Source organism: Ischnura elegans, chromosome 12 (genome assembly GCF_921293095.1).
Source record: "Ischnura elegans chromosome 12, ioIscEleg1.1, whole genome shotgun sequence".
In the NCBI taxonomy this organism is placed as follows: Eukaryota; Metazoa; Arthropoda; class Insecta; order Odonata; family Coenagrionidae; genus Ischnura; species Ischnura elegans.
Window position 1 is genome coordinate 94,634,558 of NC_060257.1, and position 19,816 is coordinate 94,654,373.

The following is a 19,816-nucleotide window of genomic DNA, read 5'->3' on the forward strand; positions in this document are numbered from 1 at the left end:
ATATAGATTTCCCCATTTTCCATTTTATATGGACTTATTATTTCAAAAACTAATATCTATAACTCCTTCAACTCTTTCCTCTGATCGTAGAAGCACAAAGGAGTCGTGTAAACACCCTATGCAAACACCAAACACACAGTCACAATTTTAAAGGTTGCGCCCATTTTCGCCTTCGCATCAACTGCATCAAGAATTTCTGATGCGAGCCGATGCAAGTTGATGCTTCCGAAACCTCGAAATATGCTCGATGCAGGGCCGCATCAATGCTTGATTCGGAACGGCCTGATGCGCATCGATGCACATGATGCGTGATTCGGAACGCACCCCATGTGATGTCACGTGGAGTGGAATGGCATGGGTGCCAATCTGGCCTTTTTCAAATCAGGTTAAAATTGAGCATTGCCATTTGTCTAAACTGGGATTTCTAAAACCAAATAATTTGTGTATTATAAAAACCCTTATGGTGGGTGACGAACCCTATTGTGTTTTTGTATTTTGGGGGGGGGAGGGGTTTCCAGACACCTCGGATCTCCCCCCTCGCTACGCCACTGACTGTATTGAAATAGAGTTGAGTGGTTTGTAAGCCGCCTTGGTGTCTTTTATGGTGTTTACTGCTCCTCTTTATAGTATATTTATGTATTATGTTAGTTTTTATCCAAGGATATCTTCTTCCTTAGATATAGATGCTGGGATCTTATGCTATGTGCTTTATAACCCTAGGGTTGTGGGAGTTTGTGATTTTTGCCATCAGCCTGTGCAGGAGAAAAGCTAGAAATACCTATTTTTCCCCTCTAGCCTGGCTGAGCGTCTTGCAGGGAGTGAACCCTTATAAATCTTCCTTCTTTCTTACCGAGAGATGGGCCTACAATTGGGCACTTGTCATAGAGCATGTGTTGTTGCCGTAAAGTAACTAAATGCTCCGTTCCGGGTTTGGCCTCTTTATTCTACAGCCCACAAGCAACTTTACAGCTGGGTGGTTTTACAGCAATAACCCTCGACATGCCACAAGACACTGCCTTTTATACATGTCACTCTCGCAGCTCCACATCCTTGGCGTCCGCAACCTTTCCGGGGTTGTGGTTAATGGGGCCTCCACGCGAACCCGCCAACTTTCACGGGTACGAGACTCGAATTTCCAAGCATCTACATCAAGGTAGTGTCAGGACCAGAGCATCTAGCCATGGCCCAAAGGAAATGGGCATAATACTATACAACAAATTGCCCACTCAAATAAAAAACTCTCCAACGGTGTGTGCATTTAAAAAAAAGGTTCGCAATTTCCTTTAGGCGAATTTATTTCATTCAATAAATGAATATTTATACAAATAATTACCATTACTGTAAATATGTACCAACAGTGAGGCTTTTTTAAATCACTCGATGGCTTTATTCATGTATTTTCTCTATACCTTGACATGTCCTATTCATATCACTGTATTTTCTTGTACATGGTCTTTGGACAAACAAACAATAATAATAAAGAGCATTTTGGGCACTTTTTCTGCAAAAGCACGACGTGGATTTAGAAGGAAAAAAATAAGAAATTGTCACTAAGAAAGGAAATTCTAGGAGGCACCCTCTACCGTGAGAGCTTCCCTGGAAGAGTTCAGCCTGTAGGTAGTTGAGCAATGGTCAAAATTTTATATACATTTTCCACACACTCTGTGTGCAAAACCTATAAAAGCATTCCTACAGTCCAGTGGCGTAGTGAGGGGAAAGGTCCGGGGGACGTCTGGACCCCCAAAATATAAAAACACAATTTTTTCCTTAATAAAAGAAAACAAAATATTTCTTTGACAAATGAAGTTTTTTCGATTATAAAAAGTGTTGAAATTGGTTGAAAACCCTCGACTCGTTGTCCTGTCATTCAAAGATCCTGGTTTTGGATTCTGCCCTCTCCACCCTCTCCAACGAAATTCCTGACTACCCCACTGCTGCAGTCTAATGGTTAAGGATAATATGCATATGGCTTATTTGTTCTATAATCTGGCCTTTAGATAAAAAATCAATTGAATGAAGACTTGGGGAATGCTGTGTGGCATTACATATTTAAGTCTTCCAGATTCTGAACTTAAGCCCCAGACACAGGGAACTCCGATGGTCTGTTACTAGCTGGTAGAGGGAAAGATTGCACAAACTAGAATAATCAGCACTCAGAGAAACATTTGTTATACATATATGAGTCATTTTCAATCAGTATCTATTACAAGTAGAAATATTCAAAATCAAAATTATTGCAGAAAACAACAATGATAACTAATAATCTCATAGGAAACATTACCAGAGACTAAGCACAAGCTGTATGATTTTTAAGAAATCTCTCTCATCCGAGCAATCTGTCCATTGCGAGCGCCAAAGAAAAAAGAGGCCTGGCCGACCTCCAATCAGTGTCAAAGGTGGAGGGGAGGGAATTTGCAAAGGAGTGGAGGGGTAATAGGACGATGTCCAAGTTAGCTGCATCGGTGTAAATCTGCTGTGTAGGTGCCCCGTTGACTGGCACCACTGCAAAACGTCGGTCATCCAAGCTGGGTTGGGGGAGAACCGCGTACCGCCGGATTTTCTCTCCTCTAATTCCTGGGTTGGAGACATAGCCAATTGGTGTGATAGCTGGTAGAGGCAAGTCATTGGAATTCATGGAGGGGAGAGACATAGTGGGATGAGGTGTTGGAGGGAGAGAGAGTTGTGATAGGACTAGTGGAGTGGAGTACTTCTCACTACAAACTGCATTGTTATGCCTCAGCACCCACTTCCCCTGGATTGCCAGGAGTAGGTATTCCTCCGCCATACTAGGCTATACAAGTCTTGAGCTCCAGGTGGGCTGGGTCGGAGCACTGGCGACAGAGGGCAGCGTCAAAGGACGTCGTTCGAAGGACAGAGTTCGGAGACTAGAGTTCCGAGACTTAGAGTCTCCGAGCCTTTGAGTCGAAGGGCCTTTGCGCAAAAAGTCCTTAGTGGGAGAAGTTCTGCTGATAAGTTTGGAGGAATTCGGAAGAATTTCTGGGGGGGGGTACCAGAAATTTTGGGGGGCACACTAAAAAATGCCTCGGCTGAATGGTTTCTAGTATGGAGAAAAAGGTTTCAACAAAAAATATCCATGCACTGTTGTACGGAGCTTCTGGGCGAAGGTTAATTGATATTGTTGGAAAATATGAATACATAAATTTGGTAATGTATATATTACATATTATGTATTTGTGATACTGAGTGTATCGATACTATCGATTGTTAATTGTCGGAATAGTTTGGTTGGTAACCAGAATAAATAAGTTGGTGTTCTCGAAGGTTGACTGTTTCTCTTTTCCGCTTGTGTCACGTCGATGAACGCAAAGTCACGCAGTCTATATAAAAAATCATTCAACAGGTTATGGGCCCAGCTACGTGTGGCAACATTTTATAGAAATTTACGTGACTAGTGAAGTGCGAACTTAAGGAAAAGTGATCGCGAGTATTCCGTCATGGCAGAAGCGGAGAGTTTGACGAGGAGCATTTCCAAGTTCGATGGCACCAATTTCCAGCTGTGGAAATTTCAAATTAAGACTGTATTCCTTGCTGGAGGAATACTAGATGTGGTGCTGGGAACAAGACAACAGCCAGCAAATCTTCAAGATACTGCAGGGAAACAGTGGGTGAAGGACAATGCAAAAGCAATGTGCATTATAGCATCCTCAGTTGAGTATTCACAGCTAGAGTACTTACTTACGTGCACATCGGCGTCTGAAATGTGGGAAAAGCTATGTCTCGTGCATGAGCAAAAGTCGGAAGCCAATAAGCTTCTTCTCATGAAGCGGTTTCACGAATATACAATGGGGCCGAGTGATTCTGTTGTAAAGCATATTGCGAAGTTACAAAATATTGTGGCCCAACTAAAAGACGTCGGAGAGCAGATATCGGATCTTGCTCTTATGGCAAAGATTCTGGGGAGCCTTCCCGCTAAGTTTCATCCACTAATTACGGCGTGGGATAACGTCGCAGCAGCTGACCAGACCGTAAAGAGACTTCAGGAGAGGCTGATCGCCGAGGAAGCAAGAATTACGGAGATAGAGGAGTCGGCGAGTGCGTTTGCAGCCATGTCGATAGATAGAGATGAAAAAAGGGCAGTAGGAAAACAAGTTGGAAGTAAGCGGAAAGCCAAAATTGTTTGCTTTATATGTGGAAAACCTGGCCACATTGCCCGAAATTGCAGGAAGAATAAAAAGACGGAGAAGAAGAAGAAGGAAGAAACAGGATCTGGGAATTCTGTGAGTGCTTTTGTTGCTTTCAGTAAAAATTCTACTCATGAACGCAGCAAACCTGTAAATGAGGCAAAAGATGTGAAAGATTTTATCTCACGTAGTGAAGTAAGAGATACCTGGCTCATGGACAGCGGTGCGTCTAGGCATATTTGCTACAGACGTGAGTGGTTTAATGATTTAGTTGAATGCGGAGATATCTCAGTTACTTTAGGAGATAACACGAAGTGCACAGCTGTAGGAGTTGGAACTGTTGTAATCCGCAAGTACGCGAACAAAAAGTGGGAGCTTGGGAGAATTGAAAATGTTTTGTACGTGCCTCAACTTCGGAAAAATCTTTTCTCAGTCGGCGTATGTACTTCAAGAGGTTTTGAGGTTAGGTTTGCAGGAAATAACGTGATGGTGTGTCAAGATGGCAAGGTGCTAGCTACAGGTGTGAAACAGGAGAACAAAATATATAGAATGTTATTTGTTGTAGTCACTGATTGTCAGGCCAATCTCGCGTCAAGAGATAGCTTCAAAGTGTGGCATGAACGTCTGGGACATCTGAATGCTGGAGCGATGATTCAATTATCCAGGTTAGGCATTATCGAGGGGCTGAACCAAGCAGGAGGTGAAAAATTCGTTTGCGAGGCTTGTCAGCTGGGGAAATCTCATCGTAACACATACAAGAGTGTACCTGGAGACAGGAAATGTCAGCCTTCTGACATAATACATGCTGACGTATGTGGTCCCATGCACGTTGAATCCCTTGGTGGAGCAAAGTATTTTCTTTTGATAAAGGACGAAGCCTCAGAGTTCAGGTCCGTATATTTCTTGAAACACAAGTCTGATGTTTTCGAATGTTTTAGAGAGTTCAATACTCTTGTGAGAAATCAACGAGGTCGATTCATTCGAGTATTAAGAGTTGATCGTGGCACTGAATTCCTGAATGAAAATATGAAGACTTACTAAGTGGGTCATGGGCTGCTATTATGGATGGAATAGCATCATGCTATTCTTCGATATTGCAACCGATGTTGCTATAATATAGCGTATTGCAACGCCTATGCTATTTGGTATTACGAACGGTTGCAATTCGTGTTTTTACTACACCGGAAGACGTAATTCTCAGAATAGCATAGGCCCGTTGCTATTTACTATTATGAACGGCGAATTGCAACCGGTAGGCTTGCTATAATATTACGCGGTCTTCGATGCCGAGCAATTCGGTATTGCAACCAGAAAACGTGCGCATTGCGATGTCGAATTGTTTTTCTGAGGTTAAAGTAACCTAATCAAGCATTGGAAAATGGAATAATAGCCAAAAATAAAATGATATCAGCTTTATTTTAATTAAATAATAGTAGCATAAGTGATGAATATTTAACTAGTTAAGTGATTTGGTTAGGAATTAACATTCGAGCTTAATATATGAAGCACAAGCTTGCTTCATCGACAGTACGAAAACAATAACAATTAATGCAAAGAATTACTACCATTAGCCCAAATTTTACGTGTTTTATTCATATTTACAATTCATAATTTTATTTCATCACTTGACTTGCTACTAAAAATATCCTCAATGTAGGCTATCAGGTCGATTCTTGAAAAATTTCAAGCTTGTGTTAACACACTAACTCGCCAAATATATTAATAGTTATAGCTTTCAATGAAAACCATATATTACCATAATAATACCATATACTTTGATCAGCCGTTCATTTCCTCAATTGGACAGTATATACAAATACATGCAACGAGTCGAAATTGTTTTCCCCACTATTCGCTGCCTTCTACAATTAAAACTAAAAATTTACTAAATTATAAACACGGGTAGTCGACTTGAATTACTTGCTTGAAAACAAAGGATTTCTCCGAACACCAATAAAGTTTCCGAACAAATATGATTCACCACAAACGTTTAATGGAATATCCATGCACTACATCATTAATGCAATATATATCATGTGGAATTGAATACAAATTGTTTCCTCTATAGACAAGTAAGTTATTCACACAATTAAGTTTCAGTTTATCGGCACAGTTCAGGGTCTATCAAAAATTTCAGTGAGCACATAATAAAATCAGCTGATACGAAAACAATGATAACTGACACAACAGCACTTTCCACACGATTCACTATTGCTAGATTCACTTTTTCACAGCTGTTCCATCCATCCTCAAATTCACCATCACCTCCCTCTGCTTTTTCCAAATATGCAGCTGAAATATCGATACTATTCCATCATAATACATGAAAGCACAGCTGTGACGTTGCCACCTACTTCATTTCCTAAACAGAGAATGAACACTGAAATTAGGGAGTCATATAATATATAGATAACATTAGAAACGAAAGCTTCTAGTTCATACAGTAAAACGATATCGTCACGAGCAATACAATAAAAGTTGATACATATTAATTCTGATATGCAACAAACAGACTTCGAAGCCTAACACATTTACGAAGAAAATCAAACATATTTAGCTTTCAATGATTATTTCGCATAGCATATATCTCACGGTAAAGGACCGATCGGATATAGGTAAATGATTCAATATTTATGCCCGATAAATCATCATTATAACAGTAAAATTATGACCTAACCCACCTGTCTGAAGCCATTGTGATATTATCAAAACAACAACAATCAGCTGATTTCCTAAACGAGATTTTCAAAGCATATTATATAAATCCACGGTTTAATATAATATTTAAATGCAAATGAAGCAATTATTTGTGATTGCAAGTCAATATTCCATAAAATACAGAAAAATATATAAAATATCTTCTCCCTCATTGGTTGCGCAAACTGTTCAGAAAGTTTTTCATACGGGAAGAGGCGGAGCTTCCAAATAGCTCGCGCAAGAAATAGCATGCTGCTATTCCGAACAAAATTATTACTACGCTTCATTCATAATACGGGGTCGTTGCTATAATGACCCGCAGAATAGCGTATGCTATTTTTTGCAACGCTTATCCATAATAGCAGCCATGGAATTGTACTGGAAACCTCTGCGCCATTTACTCCTCAGCAAAATGGTCGTATAGAACGAGACAACCGCACAATTATGGAGAGTGCGAGGTCAATGTTGATCGCAAGAAATCTTCCACATTACCTATGGGCTGAGGCAGTAAATACAGCCGTTTATTTGAGAAATCATACCACAATAAACAAGGATGGTATCACACCATATGAAGCTTGGACTGGAAAGAAGCCCGAACTATCTCATCTGAGAATTTTTGGAGTAGATGCTTATGTTCATATTCCAAACATGTTTAGAAAGAAGCTGGACCAAAAGGCGAAGAAAATGGTAATGGTTGGTTACCAAAGTCAAACAAAGAACTACCGTCTCTATGATGCAGAAAGAAGAAGGATCGTAGAGTCGAAAGATGTCAAGTTCAATGAAGCAGATGAGAAAGTGCAGATTAGTAAGCAAGAATTCCACTTTCAACTGCTTGGAGAAGAAGGAAATGAAGAAATTGATGGGGAAATAGGCCAAGATTATCCAAAAGTATGTAGTCAAGAAACTCAGCTATTACAAGGAGAAGAAGTAGCTCATCGTTGTTTAAGAGATAAAGAACAATTAAGAAAACCTCAGCGATATGGGGGTCTATTCTCTAACTCGAAGCGCGGTAGCTTTCTGGTGGAAAGATACTTAATTAAGCTACTTGCTCCCACTTGTATTCTCTAACGCTGAAGCTCCGGCGAAGGGAGCTTGCAGAAGCTACCGGTAGCTTATTAGGCTCCAACCCTTATTCTCTATGGGATTTGAAGCTACTTCCGTAGCTTCAAACTAGCCACCACGGTAGCTTCGCGAAGCGCGCCCTCGAACCCCGCGCTTCAGCTAGCTACCATCAAAATACATAGGGAATTCCGGGAATTCCTATGAACCGCCGTGAACCAAGTGGCGCGTGTCGCTAATCTTTTGTTCTATCCCATCAGTCTTTCTTGACACGGCTAGCGATTGAGTGGTAAACAAGAAAAGTGTTGACTATTTTTGTTGTTTTGCGTAATTATTTTCTTTAATGAGGTCGGGAATGCTGCGTAAATTATTTGAAGCCTTCAATTATTGTATTCTTAACAAAGTAGTGGGCATGAGTGACAAATTTCGTGACTAAACATATATGTTTCGGAGTGAACTATCGATCGCGTTAACTAGTTGATTTCATTATTTGGAGAAGAAAAATGTTACTTTCAATCATTTTATATCACGTGAAATCTTATTTTGCATGAAGTCATTACTAGTGAGAAGAAAAACTTCGAAAACAGTGATTATTATTGATGTTGCGAGAGACTGTTGTAGTGACGGTACAAATTGATGCGTTGAAATCATTACCAATGCCAATGTATCCACTGCACAGAGATGGATGTCTTATTTTTGCAAGTGTTTATACATTTATGATAAACTTTACCGTGCATTATTAGCAACGATCTTTGTTGTGACGTGATTGTGTGAAGAGAGTTTAGTGTTACATAGATGCAGACCGGAGAGAGGTGGATATATTATTGTGTTATAATGCAATGTAAGGTGTTTCATGATAGTTATGAATAAATTTTTTGCTCTTCCAATGAATAAACGTGTTCATGATATCATTCTGCTTTCATTTGTGTGTCTTTGGCCGTATATACGCATTTAACTTCAGTGCCGGTAGTTAAGTTGGTGTATTTGTTTTGAATTTTGAGAAAGTGTAGCCATGGATATTCCAGAAGCCCACGGAGGAAGTCATCACAAAAACAATAATATAATATGGCTTTAATATTGGGAGAAGGAACTACGTTTAATAGGTTGTTTTTTCACAATGATGGTCAAGTTCTAATGAATCGCCCTCGCTTGCAATAGTGCAAACTTGGCGGTTGGCATATAATACTTATTCATAAAACCATTTAAATATTAATTTAGCCGTCGTGAGAACGGCACGACAGTAGAGTTTTGTGTAAATATCGTTTGAAGCATAATGTGAGCCTAAAATGATTGCTTAGGCCAATCTGAGTGAAATGACGTAACTTTCAAACATAATTGTCTCCACCTTCCCATTAACTTTGTTGAAGATATTCCCGAAATAATATACACTTATCGTATGCACATGTTATTGCGATATTCTCTCGCAGTGCAAGAAGGAACAATCTCTGCACAGAAACAGTTGGTCATCAAAATTTTTGCATCAAACAGGCAAAAGCATAAGGAGCGCTGAGTGTAAAGTTCTCGGGAATTAGAACGACAATGTGATAGCATTGGTTTAATGTGTTGGTAGTTTATTAACATTTTCTCTTCATTATATTTACATGGCCTACATGATTATCAATCGTGACATAAACTGCTGCATCGATCGAAACTATTGAATTGATATAAAAGCCGCTTAGCCAAATATAATTATTTCTACGTATTTCTATTATTATTCGTATTTCTATTATTATGAAAGCTGAAGGCACTCAGCATTTCGTAATTTACAAAGCACATTAATTTCAACTAGAAGAAAAAGTCAGCCGAGAACGACTACATTATGATTTTCCCGCAGGTTACGAAATGAAACGAGCGATTTCATTGGTTCTAAGAGTAAAATCTGAGTTCGCACGAAATATTTCTCATACCCCATATCCGGTCTGAGAAAGCTACCAGAAATTCTTGGGCTGCTATTCTGGATAAGCGTTGCAAAAAATAGCATATGCTATTCTGCGGGTCATTATTGCAACGACCCCGTATTCAGAATGACGTGTAGTAATAATTTTGTTCGGAATAGCAGCATGCTATTTCTTGCGTGAGCTATTTGGAAGCTCCGCCCCTTCCCGTATGAAAAATTTTCTGAACAGTTTGCGCAACCAATGAGGGAGAAGATATTTTATATATTTTTCTGTATTTTATGGAATATTGACTTGCAATTAAAAATAATTGCTTCATTTGCATTTAAAAATTATATTAAACCGTGGATTTATATAATACGCTTTGAAAATATTGTTTATGAAATCAGCTGATTGTTGTTGTTTTGATATCACAATGGCTTCAGACAGGTGGGTTAGGTCATAATTTTACTGTTATAATGATGATTTATCGGGCATATATATTGAATCATTTACCTATATCCGATCGGTCCTTTATCGTGAGATATATGTTATGCGAAATAATCATTGAAAGCTAAATATGTTGGATTTTCTTCGTAATTGTCTTAGGCTTCGAAGTCTGTCTGTTCGTTGCATGTCAAAATAAATATGTACCAACTTTTATTGCTTTGATCGTGACGATATAGCTTTATTGTATGGACTAGAAGCTTTCGTTTTTAATACCAACTTTATATTATATGACTCCCTAATTTCAGTATTCAATCTCTGTTTAGGAACTGAAGTAGGTGGCAACGTCACAGCTGTGCTTTCATGTATTACGATGGAATAGTATCGATATTTCAGCTGCAGATTTGGAAAAAGCAGAGGAAGGTGATGGTGAATTTGAGGATGATGGAACAGCTGTGAAAAAGTGAATCTAGCAATAGTGAATCGTGTGGAAAGTGCTGTTGTGTCAGTTATCATTGTTTTCGTATCAGCTGATTTTAATGTGCTCATTGAAATTTTTTATAGACCCTGAACTGTGCCGATATACTGAAAATTAATTGTGTGAATAACTTGCTTGGCTATAGAGGAAACAATTTGTATTGAATTCCACATGATATATATTGCGTTTATGATGTACATGAATATTCCATTAAACGTTTGTGGTGAATCATATTTGTTCGGAAACTTTATTGGTGTTCGGAGAAATCCTTTGTTTTCAAGCAAGTATTTCAAGTCGACTGCCCGTTATAATTTAGTAAATTTTAAGTTTTAATTGTAGAAGGTAGCGAATAGTGGGGAAAACAATTTCGACTCGTTGCATGTATTTGTATATACTGTCCAATTGAGGAAATGAACGGCTGATCAAAGTATATGGTATTATTATGGTAATATATGGTTTTCATTGAAAGCTATAACTGTTATTATATTTGGCGAGTTAGTGTGTTAACACAAGCTTGAAAATTTTCAAGAATCGACCTCATAGCCTATATTGAGGATATTTTTAGTAGCAAGTCAAGTGATGAAATAAAATTATGAGTTGTAAATATGAATAAAACACGGAAAATTTGGTCTAATCGTAGTAATTCTCGATGAAGCAAGCTTGTGCTTCATATATTAAGCTCGAATGTTAATTTCTAACCAATTCACTTAACTAGTTAAATATTCATCACTTATGCTTCTATTATTTAATTAAAATAAAGCTGATATCATTTTATTTTTGGCTATTATTCCATTTTTCAATACTTGATTATGTTACTTTAACCTCAGAAAAACAATTCGACATCGCAATGCGCACGTTTTCTGGGTTGCAATACCGAATAGGTCGGCCTCGAAGACCGCGTAATATTATAGCAAGCCTACCGGTTGCAATTCGCCGTTCAGAATAGTGAAATGCTACGGGCCTATGCTATTCTGAGAATTACGTCTTCCGGTGTAGTAAAAACACGAATTGCAACCGTTCTGAATACCAAATAGCATAGGCGTTGCAATACGCTATATTATAGCAACATCGGTTGCAATATCGGAGAATAGCATAATGCTATTCCATCCAGAATAGCAGCCTTGGTCTGAGAAAGCTACTCCCTGTTAGAGAATAAGGTTGGTAGCCAATTCTGGTAGCTAGTTCGAAGCTACCACGACGGGAGCTTCGAGTTAGAGAATAGACCCCCAGGGCTTGATTATGAAGAGACATTCTCACCAGTTGTGAGGTATGACTCTTTGAGAACTCTCTTGGCAGTTGTAGCTGAAGAAGACTTGGAGATGGTTCACTTTGATGTTAAAACCGCTTTCCTGTATGGGGAATTGAAGGAAGAGGTATATATGTCAATCCCAGAAGGCATTGAGGTAAAATGTAATGGTTATTGTGAGCTTGTATGTAAGTTGAATAAGTCATTATATGGTTTGAAACAATCTCCAAGAACCTGGAACCAAACATTTGTTAAATTCCTCAGTAAATTTCATTTTGTTGCCAGTGATGCTGACAAATGTGTATTCACTCAAATTAAGAGTCCTAATAGAATGATTTTAGCTTTATTTGTAGATGATGGTCTACTGATTGGGAGCAATATGGAGATGATTCATGGTGTTCTGGAAGCTCTTGGTAAAGAGTATGAAATAAAAGTTTCAGAGGTTCGGAACTTTTGTGGCATGGAAATTATGAGAGATCGAGCCGCAGGTACTATTCATGTTCATCAGACAACTTATGCCGGAAAAATCCTCAGGCAATTTCAGCTATTTGATTCTACTCCGGTGGATGTTCCTGCTGTTCCCAGTGTAAAGCTGAGTGAAGCAACCGATAATAGTGGTATTACAAAATTTCCATATCGCCAAGCTGTAGGTTCACTTTTGTTTCTAGCTGTTGTTAGTAGACCTGATATTTCTTTTTCTGTTAATTGTGTGAGTAGGTACTTGAATAATTATGATGAAAGCCATGTTAATGCTGTAAAAAGAATTTTCAAATATGTCAAAGGTACAGTTAATTATGGTATATTGTACAGTAGAGGTAGTTCAAGTGAAGATTTGATATGCTTTAGTGACTCAGATTTTGCAGGAGATCCTGATACTCGTAGGTCAATGACTGGATTTGTGTGTTTGCTGTCAGGTGGTCCAATCACTTGGGTCTCTCAACGTCAGAAAATGGTGACACTCAGTACCACTGAAGCTGAATATGTATCTGCATGTATGGCTGCCAAGGATGTAGTATGGTTGAAGAAACTGTTATATGATATTGGTTTTAATTGTGTGAGTTCAACCCCACTTTATGTGGACAACCAAAGTGCTATAAGGCTTGTCAAAAATCCCGAGTTCCACAAGCGGACTAAGCATATTGATATTAGATACCATTTCATTCGTGAGCAGTATGAAAGGAAAATTGTTAATGTTGAATATGTTCAAAGTAACGATCAGTTAGCAGATATTTTTACAAAACCTTTGTGTAAGGATAAGTTTGTTAGATTTAGAACATTATTGAATATTGTGTCTTCTATTTCAAAGTAACAGTGAGTTATGTATTTTCTTTGTGTTCTTACTGTTTTTTAAGGAAGAGTTATCACAAATAGTGGGAGTGCTGGAAAATATGAATACATAAATTTGGTAATGTATATATTACATATTATGTATTTGTGATACCGAGTGTATCGATACTATCGATTGTTAATTGTCGGAATAGTTTGGTTGGTAACCAGAATAAATAAGTTGGTGTTCTCGAAGGTTGACTGTTTCTCTTTTCCGCTTGTGTCACGTCGATGAACGCAAAGTCACGCAGTCTAAATAAAAAATCATTCAACAGATATTCACTCTCTTTTGTTCATATTCTTTGCAGGAATGCATGAAGTATGGGCTGGATTATGTGGATGCATTGGGGGAATGTCCCTTCTCTTCCGTGACAATAGAAGTGGTGCTATCGGACGATGTGGACAAGGTGCTGTCAAGCGTTGAGGAGGACACAGTGGCGAAGGAGGAAAGCGATAAACAAACAGACGGTGCTGCTTCTCCTCGCACATCACCTATTGGAAGCAATCGGAAGCCAACTCCAAAGGTACACACACGTGTTAGATAGTCTTATTTTAAGTGTTGGACATTGTGCGGGCTACTCCCTCTTCATATGCGACCACCAACTGGAGTGTGGCTGGCTCTTTGTGCAGCGTGCTCGTGTGAAGCTCTCCCCTGTACCTCCCTTTGCTCGTGATTCATCCTGGCCCAATCATTTTGATGGCAGATTTTAAATTTTAAGTACCGTATTTGACGGCATATAAGACGCACCCTTATTTAGAAGGCCACACACAAGGAAAAAAAGTTTCAATAGTCCGCGCGACATCGCAGTACCACAATAACTTAAAGTGTGGTTTCTTTTAGTTCTCACGTTTCGTAAAAGCCAAATAAACAATCATTGAATGCAATTACCAAACATATTTTTATAAAGGAAAATCAACAAATGGCAAGCTATTTTGAACATGATATGTAAATTTCAATAATGAATAAATGAGTGAACGGCAAGCAATTAAACATAATACAAAATAAAGCAGAAACCAATAAAAAACACAGATTCAAGGAAAACGTTGCCTATCATGAAATTAGACTTTAACCACTTTCAAAACCAAAAAAATCCTTTTCACTATCATCATCATCGAAAACGAGAATATCGTCATCACTACTGTTTCCGTCATCTCTAGTATCACCTTCTTCGAATAATGCGTCGTCTTCTGTTCCGTCAAGAGCATTACTGATTCCGCACTTCTTAAAGGACTTAACAATTATTTCAGCCTTTACGTCCTCCCAAGATCTTTTTACCCACTCGCACACTTGTGCAATAGAGGGCCACTTCATTCTACCTGAGGGTGTGAGGGCGTGATGTGCCTCTCCTATCCACTTGTTCCATCGTTCTCGCACTTTTTCCTTAAATGGCTTATTCACCGATACATCTAAAGGCTGCAATTGGCTAGTCAGTCCACCAGGAATGATAGCTACCTGGGTTTTTAATTCTGTTGCTTTATTCTTTATGGTTTCAGTTCTATGGGCGCTAAACTGATCCAAAACCAAAAGAGAGGCTTTTCTTAAGAGTCCACCAGGTCGCCTCGCCCATACTTCTGTAACCACAGTTTCATTCCAGCTTCGTCCATCCAGCCTTTCGGATGAACATAACAATTACACCCGTTGGAAGTTTTTCTTTCGGATGAGTTTTTCTGTTGAATATGAAAAATGGCGGTAGTTTTGTGTCATCAGCATGTTAGAACTACCGTATATCGGGTTTTTTCATGACCTGTGGTTTTTATGGTTATTCATTTAGACCCTTTAATACTCACAGTCTTGTTGGATGGTACATCAAATTTGAGTGGAATTTCATCCATATTTCCTATTTGACCGAGCTCAAAAGAAGTTTTCTTGCGTGCATTTATAACAAACCTATGAAATGCTAGTATTTTTTCTTCATAATCTGCTGGCATTTTCTGTGCAATAGTTGTTTTTGTGCGCATTGATAAGCCTTGCCTTTTCATGAACCTGTAGCACCAGCCCTCAGACCCTGAAAAGTTCTGATTCCCATGTTTTTCTGCAAATCCTTTGGCCTCATTGATTATCATTTTGGTTGAAACACTTATCCCAGAATTTCTTTCAGAATCCCGGCATTTTCAAGTTCAGGCAAAGATGGAGCTGGGCATCGAAGGCTATGTTTTTGTTTTTTAGCAGTCTTCAGTTGATCTTCCTGCAGTCGCCAAGTACGTATCATTTTTTTGGGTAGGTGGTGGACCGAAATGCCTTGCTGCTGCTCTGTTTCCATGCACTTTGGCGTAGTTTATCACTCATAGTTTATACTGAATTTTATAGCTTAATCTCTTGTTTCCTGTAGTCATATTTTCCAGGGTATTTTTTTTTTAAACAAACAGTTTTAAGCACCGACACCGACACGTTTGTACAGAGCAACACCGATACCAACACGTGTGTCAGGCTTCATACGTTGAACGAGTAGTACAATGTTGTACTATGTGCTACTCCCCGCTTCTCCGCACCGAGGGCGGAGCGAGCGCTGCTAGTTTCGTTTACTTTTTGACGGGAACGGTGCAGTGTCGGAAGGAAACCACCCCAGTTCTCTCTTTTGAGCTATATTATTGTTGGCAAAAATTTAGTTAAACCTGATAAAATAATTATGGTAGATGTAGAAAAAGTTGTGTGTGTCTAGACCTTTATCCGGGCTAAAAATAGCATTCAGTATTGAAAGTTAACCTGTGTCCTTCATGTATAAGACGCAGGTAACTTTTTTGAGACCAAATTTAGGAAAAAAAGTGCGTCTTATATGTCGTCAAATACGGTAATTAAATAAATTTTTGATTGCTCATCTCCGAGGAATATATTGTGCTTACCTATATTATGTATTTTTATTATTGGGTATTCAAGAGTTTAATTGGCATGTCTTGCTTTGTAGAAAGAGAAGAAACGGACTCAGTCCAAGACTTCGCAAGACACAAAGAAGGTGTTGAACGAGATGACAGCCAGCAGTGTTGTGGCTCGTCAGGAGGAAATTGTGTTGATTGAGGGCAGGGGGAACGTTGCAGGACATTTGAAACAGAACAGCACATTTGGTAATACAAACGCAGAAAATGACATTCTATTCAAAAAGGTGAGTGCAGACTGAAGAAGATTTCTTATATTCAAACATTTAATTGGATTCATATTTCTTTGAACAATAATAACTGAGGCAGGGAAGACATAGTTGAAGGACATCCTGGGCTAACAAAAGAGAGATGTGACTTTCCCACAGTATTGTGTTCCATACAATGCTCTTTGACTGTTAGGTCATTCTTAAGTACACTGTGATGTTGTCTGTTTCTGCTATTTGGATAAGTGGGGGTGGGAAGTGGAAGGGGACGGAAAGGGGTGGGGGGAGAATACATCATTTGGTGGTGCACTTGGGAAATGAGGATACGTATTGGGGAGTGGTCCATGAACGTCTGCTAGTTCATTAAGGAATTGCCTCCTACATGCCTCCTCTTGTAGTTTTCTTATGATAGATGAAGTGATTTTTTTTAAACAAGGTCTCTCATCCTTGTCTCTCATCCTTGTCTTATCTGTGGTATTTTTCATTAGATCTAACCCAAAGAAAGTGAAACTTATGAGCTAGCAGATCTTATGGATCGGAAATATTGTGTTTTTCATTTGATTTTTCCCAAAGGCTCCAAGTCCTCAGCGTGAAATGTCTTCTTCATCTCCAGCAGATGAGTCTGAGGATAGGGATGCAAGCCGAGTGCCCACCGTCCCTGGATGGCTTCCCGTCAACAATGTGGTTGCCCCAACGTCAGCACGGCCAGCTCCCACTCTGTGGAAGGGTGGCTCTCTGAGAATACCAGTGAGGAGCAGGAAGGTAAATTTATAAACACTAGTGATGACTGTTGATTTCAAAATATATTCAACAATACTTCATTGCAAGTGGAGGTTTCGACTATTTGAGTTTTCCATCCCTTAGTAAAATTATTCAGTTTCAATATTTTGAATTTTTGTGCTTACTGTTGGAAATTTTTAAAATATTGGAGGGCCGCTGAAATGTGCTTGTTTCCCAGTTTTTAAAAATTGCCACTCAAAAGAGTTCTGAAAAAGGGGGAGACAAGTCTGTTTTCCTTTTTTTCCACCTCTTGTAAACGTGAATATGTGGTGAGATATATGAATCCATGTTGCTTGTGACTAGTTGATTCTTTGCCTATCAGATTTTGATAAAAATAGGTATAATTTTTGCCTCCTCAAAGTAAAGGTCATTGGAATCATTGAGCAAAAATGAGAAAGCAGCTGAGTAACAGATATGTATTGTCTGAGTGGTACAGTGGAACCTCGTTAAAGCGAGTACGGGCTATTGAGAGACCCCCGCCATTGCGAGAGATAGCCGAGGCACCATCATTTGACCCTATAATAAGCATGTAAAAAAATTTTTTTTTACGAGGCCCTTTTGGTGTTGGCACTCGCCATTGCGAGAGTTTCCATCGCCGGAAAACCTTCATCAAGAGTCCGTAATTTCCCTAATTTCTAGCGATCTGTTAGAAATGAAGTTAACATGCAGTGCTCAGTCTCAAATTCATGTAGTAAACTGTCGTTCGATAAATAAGTAGTTCATTTTGGTGAAAATATTGTGGAATTAATATTCGCGAATGCTTGATCTTTTTTTGTTCCTCGGACGGCACAAAGCAGTCGTCAGCATACCCGCGCGTCCGTGAGTTGCGTGAATAGAAAGCATTTGATGGTAGACACTATGGCCAAAAAACACCTAACACGTCAAAGCAAGAAAATAATAGAATAATATGAGAGTGGTGTAGTTAATTTATCTTCCTATTTGCTCTTTGCAATTAAAAAAAGCAAAAGCGCCCAAGAAATGCAGACCATGAATATTTAGAAGGAGCTTTGTTCGGGTGGTTTTGCCCACTTCAATCTGTAGGAACTTCTGAGAAAGGGGCTATGCTTAAGGGGAAAGGGTACTTCGGGAGAACTCCGAAATAATGGTCACTAGCATTTAGTTCCGAAAGCGACCGCTGCAGTTTGAATTTGAGGGGAAGTTGTTTGAGTGGAAGGGGGGCATCGAGAGTGAAGAAAATAATGGTAAGGGAGGAGGACTCATATTCATTGTGAGCTCCTCCCTCTATGGTGTCAGATTTCGGTCCGCTGGCGGTCGGGATCTCGGATGGCCTTGGGAGGCCTCAAGAGTTTTTTGTTTTACATTGGGTGGACAGTCACTCGGTCGGCGTCTTTCCTTTGGATATTTCCTCCATTCAATTCCGCTCTCTTTCTTCAGTGTCTCATGTCTTTATTCACTCAGCACTCCAGTGAAAACATCGGAGTATTGTAAATAAAAGAAAACTGCATTGTATAGTTATTAAATTAGACCGCTTGATGAGAATTATTCCACGTCGATAATCAATACTACATTACATTTTAGATCGTAACGAGAACACATGAAATCTCGTATCGCTGTCGTAAATTGCTGTTTCCTTTTTCTCTCTATCGTTTGCTGTAGCAATCCATTGCTAAATCCATGTTTATATTGCTTTATGAATACGTATTATAGCGCAAATGATTCCTAAATTATTCCTAAGATGGCAACGACAGTATAATTTTTATTGCAGCTTAAATTACCTATAAATTTAAAAATTGCCTCTATTTCGATCGCTTCAGCTCCAATGGTGAAAAGTTTTCACATGCCTTACAAACTCCTTTTTATACTAATAAGTATGAAAAATATCTTATAACTCTAAAATTTTTACAATGAGTGTACAGTGAGTCCTCGTTTAACGTCACTTACCGTTCCTGAAAAATGTGACGTTAAACGAAATGACGTTAATCGAAGCACAATATCCCATAAGAAACAATGTAAAAAGTGAATATCGGCTCCTAGACCTCACAATTCCTACGCGAAAAAATTTAAGCGTATCATATTTGGGCCATTTCTTACGATGGGAATGCCAAACTATGGCATAAACACGAGTCCCTGTCTTCATTGACGGCAATACCAGCAGCGACGTACATCCTTCTCCATTTTTGTATCTTCCCGCGTTTGTTTTTTCGGCTTCGCTCACGGTGGTCACCTGGGCATCATCATCGCTGAAACATCGTCGCAGTTACAGGAACCAAGATTATTGAGAACACGGCAAAAAAGTGACGACATATACTCCGAGTTCTACCCGGAAAAATTCCTAGAAATCACTTCAGGTTCCAGAAAACCGTTATGTAAAGTAAAATTTGCTAAAACTTTACTTGACTTTTACGCACTTAACATTTGCGCACCTACCTAAGAATTCATTTTGCAGAAAATTTGCTATAAACGCAATCGAAATTGACAATAAACACACCATTTTACACTTCGTTTAGACTGACTGTATTACCGCCCACAAAACGAACAACCTGCAACGCCCGCCGCTTCGCATTTTTTCTCGCGCGAAATTTAAAAAACCTGACCAGACCTGACGTTATCGCGAAGCAAAGGCGCGATAAACGAATGACGGTCTCAAAATTTTCGTGACGTTATCGCGAAATGACGTTAAACGGGGCGACGTAGAACGAGGACTCACTGTATTACACAGGAGACATTAA

At 39.1% G+C, this 19,816-nt stretch overlaps 1 protein-coding gene across 2 annotated transcripts in view; it reads left to right on the plus strand.

The window, feature by feature from the left end:
* The window catches only part of LOC124168893, a 116,796-nt gene that overhangs the window by 49,737 nt on the left and 47,243 nt on the right, over positions 1–19,816 (plus strand). For both annotated transcript variants that reach the window (XM_046547270.1, XM_046547271.1), the window contains exons 4-6: positions 13,578–13,793; positions 16,173–16,367; positions 16,920–17,108. In XM_046547270.1, coding sequence (XP_046403226.1) covers positions 13,578–13,793; positions 16,173–16,367; positions 16,920–17,108 — 600 coding nt within the window. The remainder of the gene's footprint in view (positions 1–13,577; positions 13,794–16,172; positions 16,368–16,919; positions 17,109–19,816) is intronic.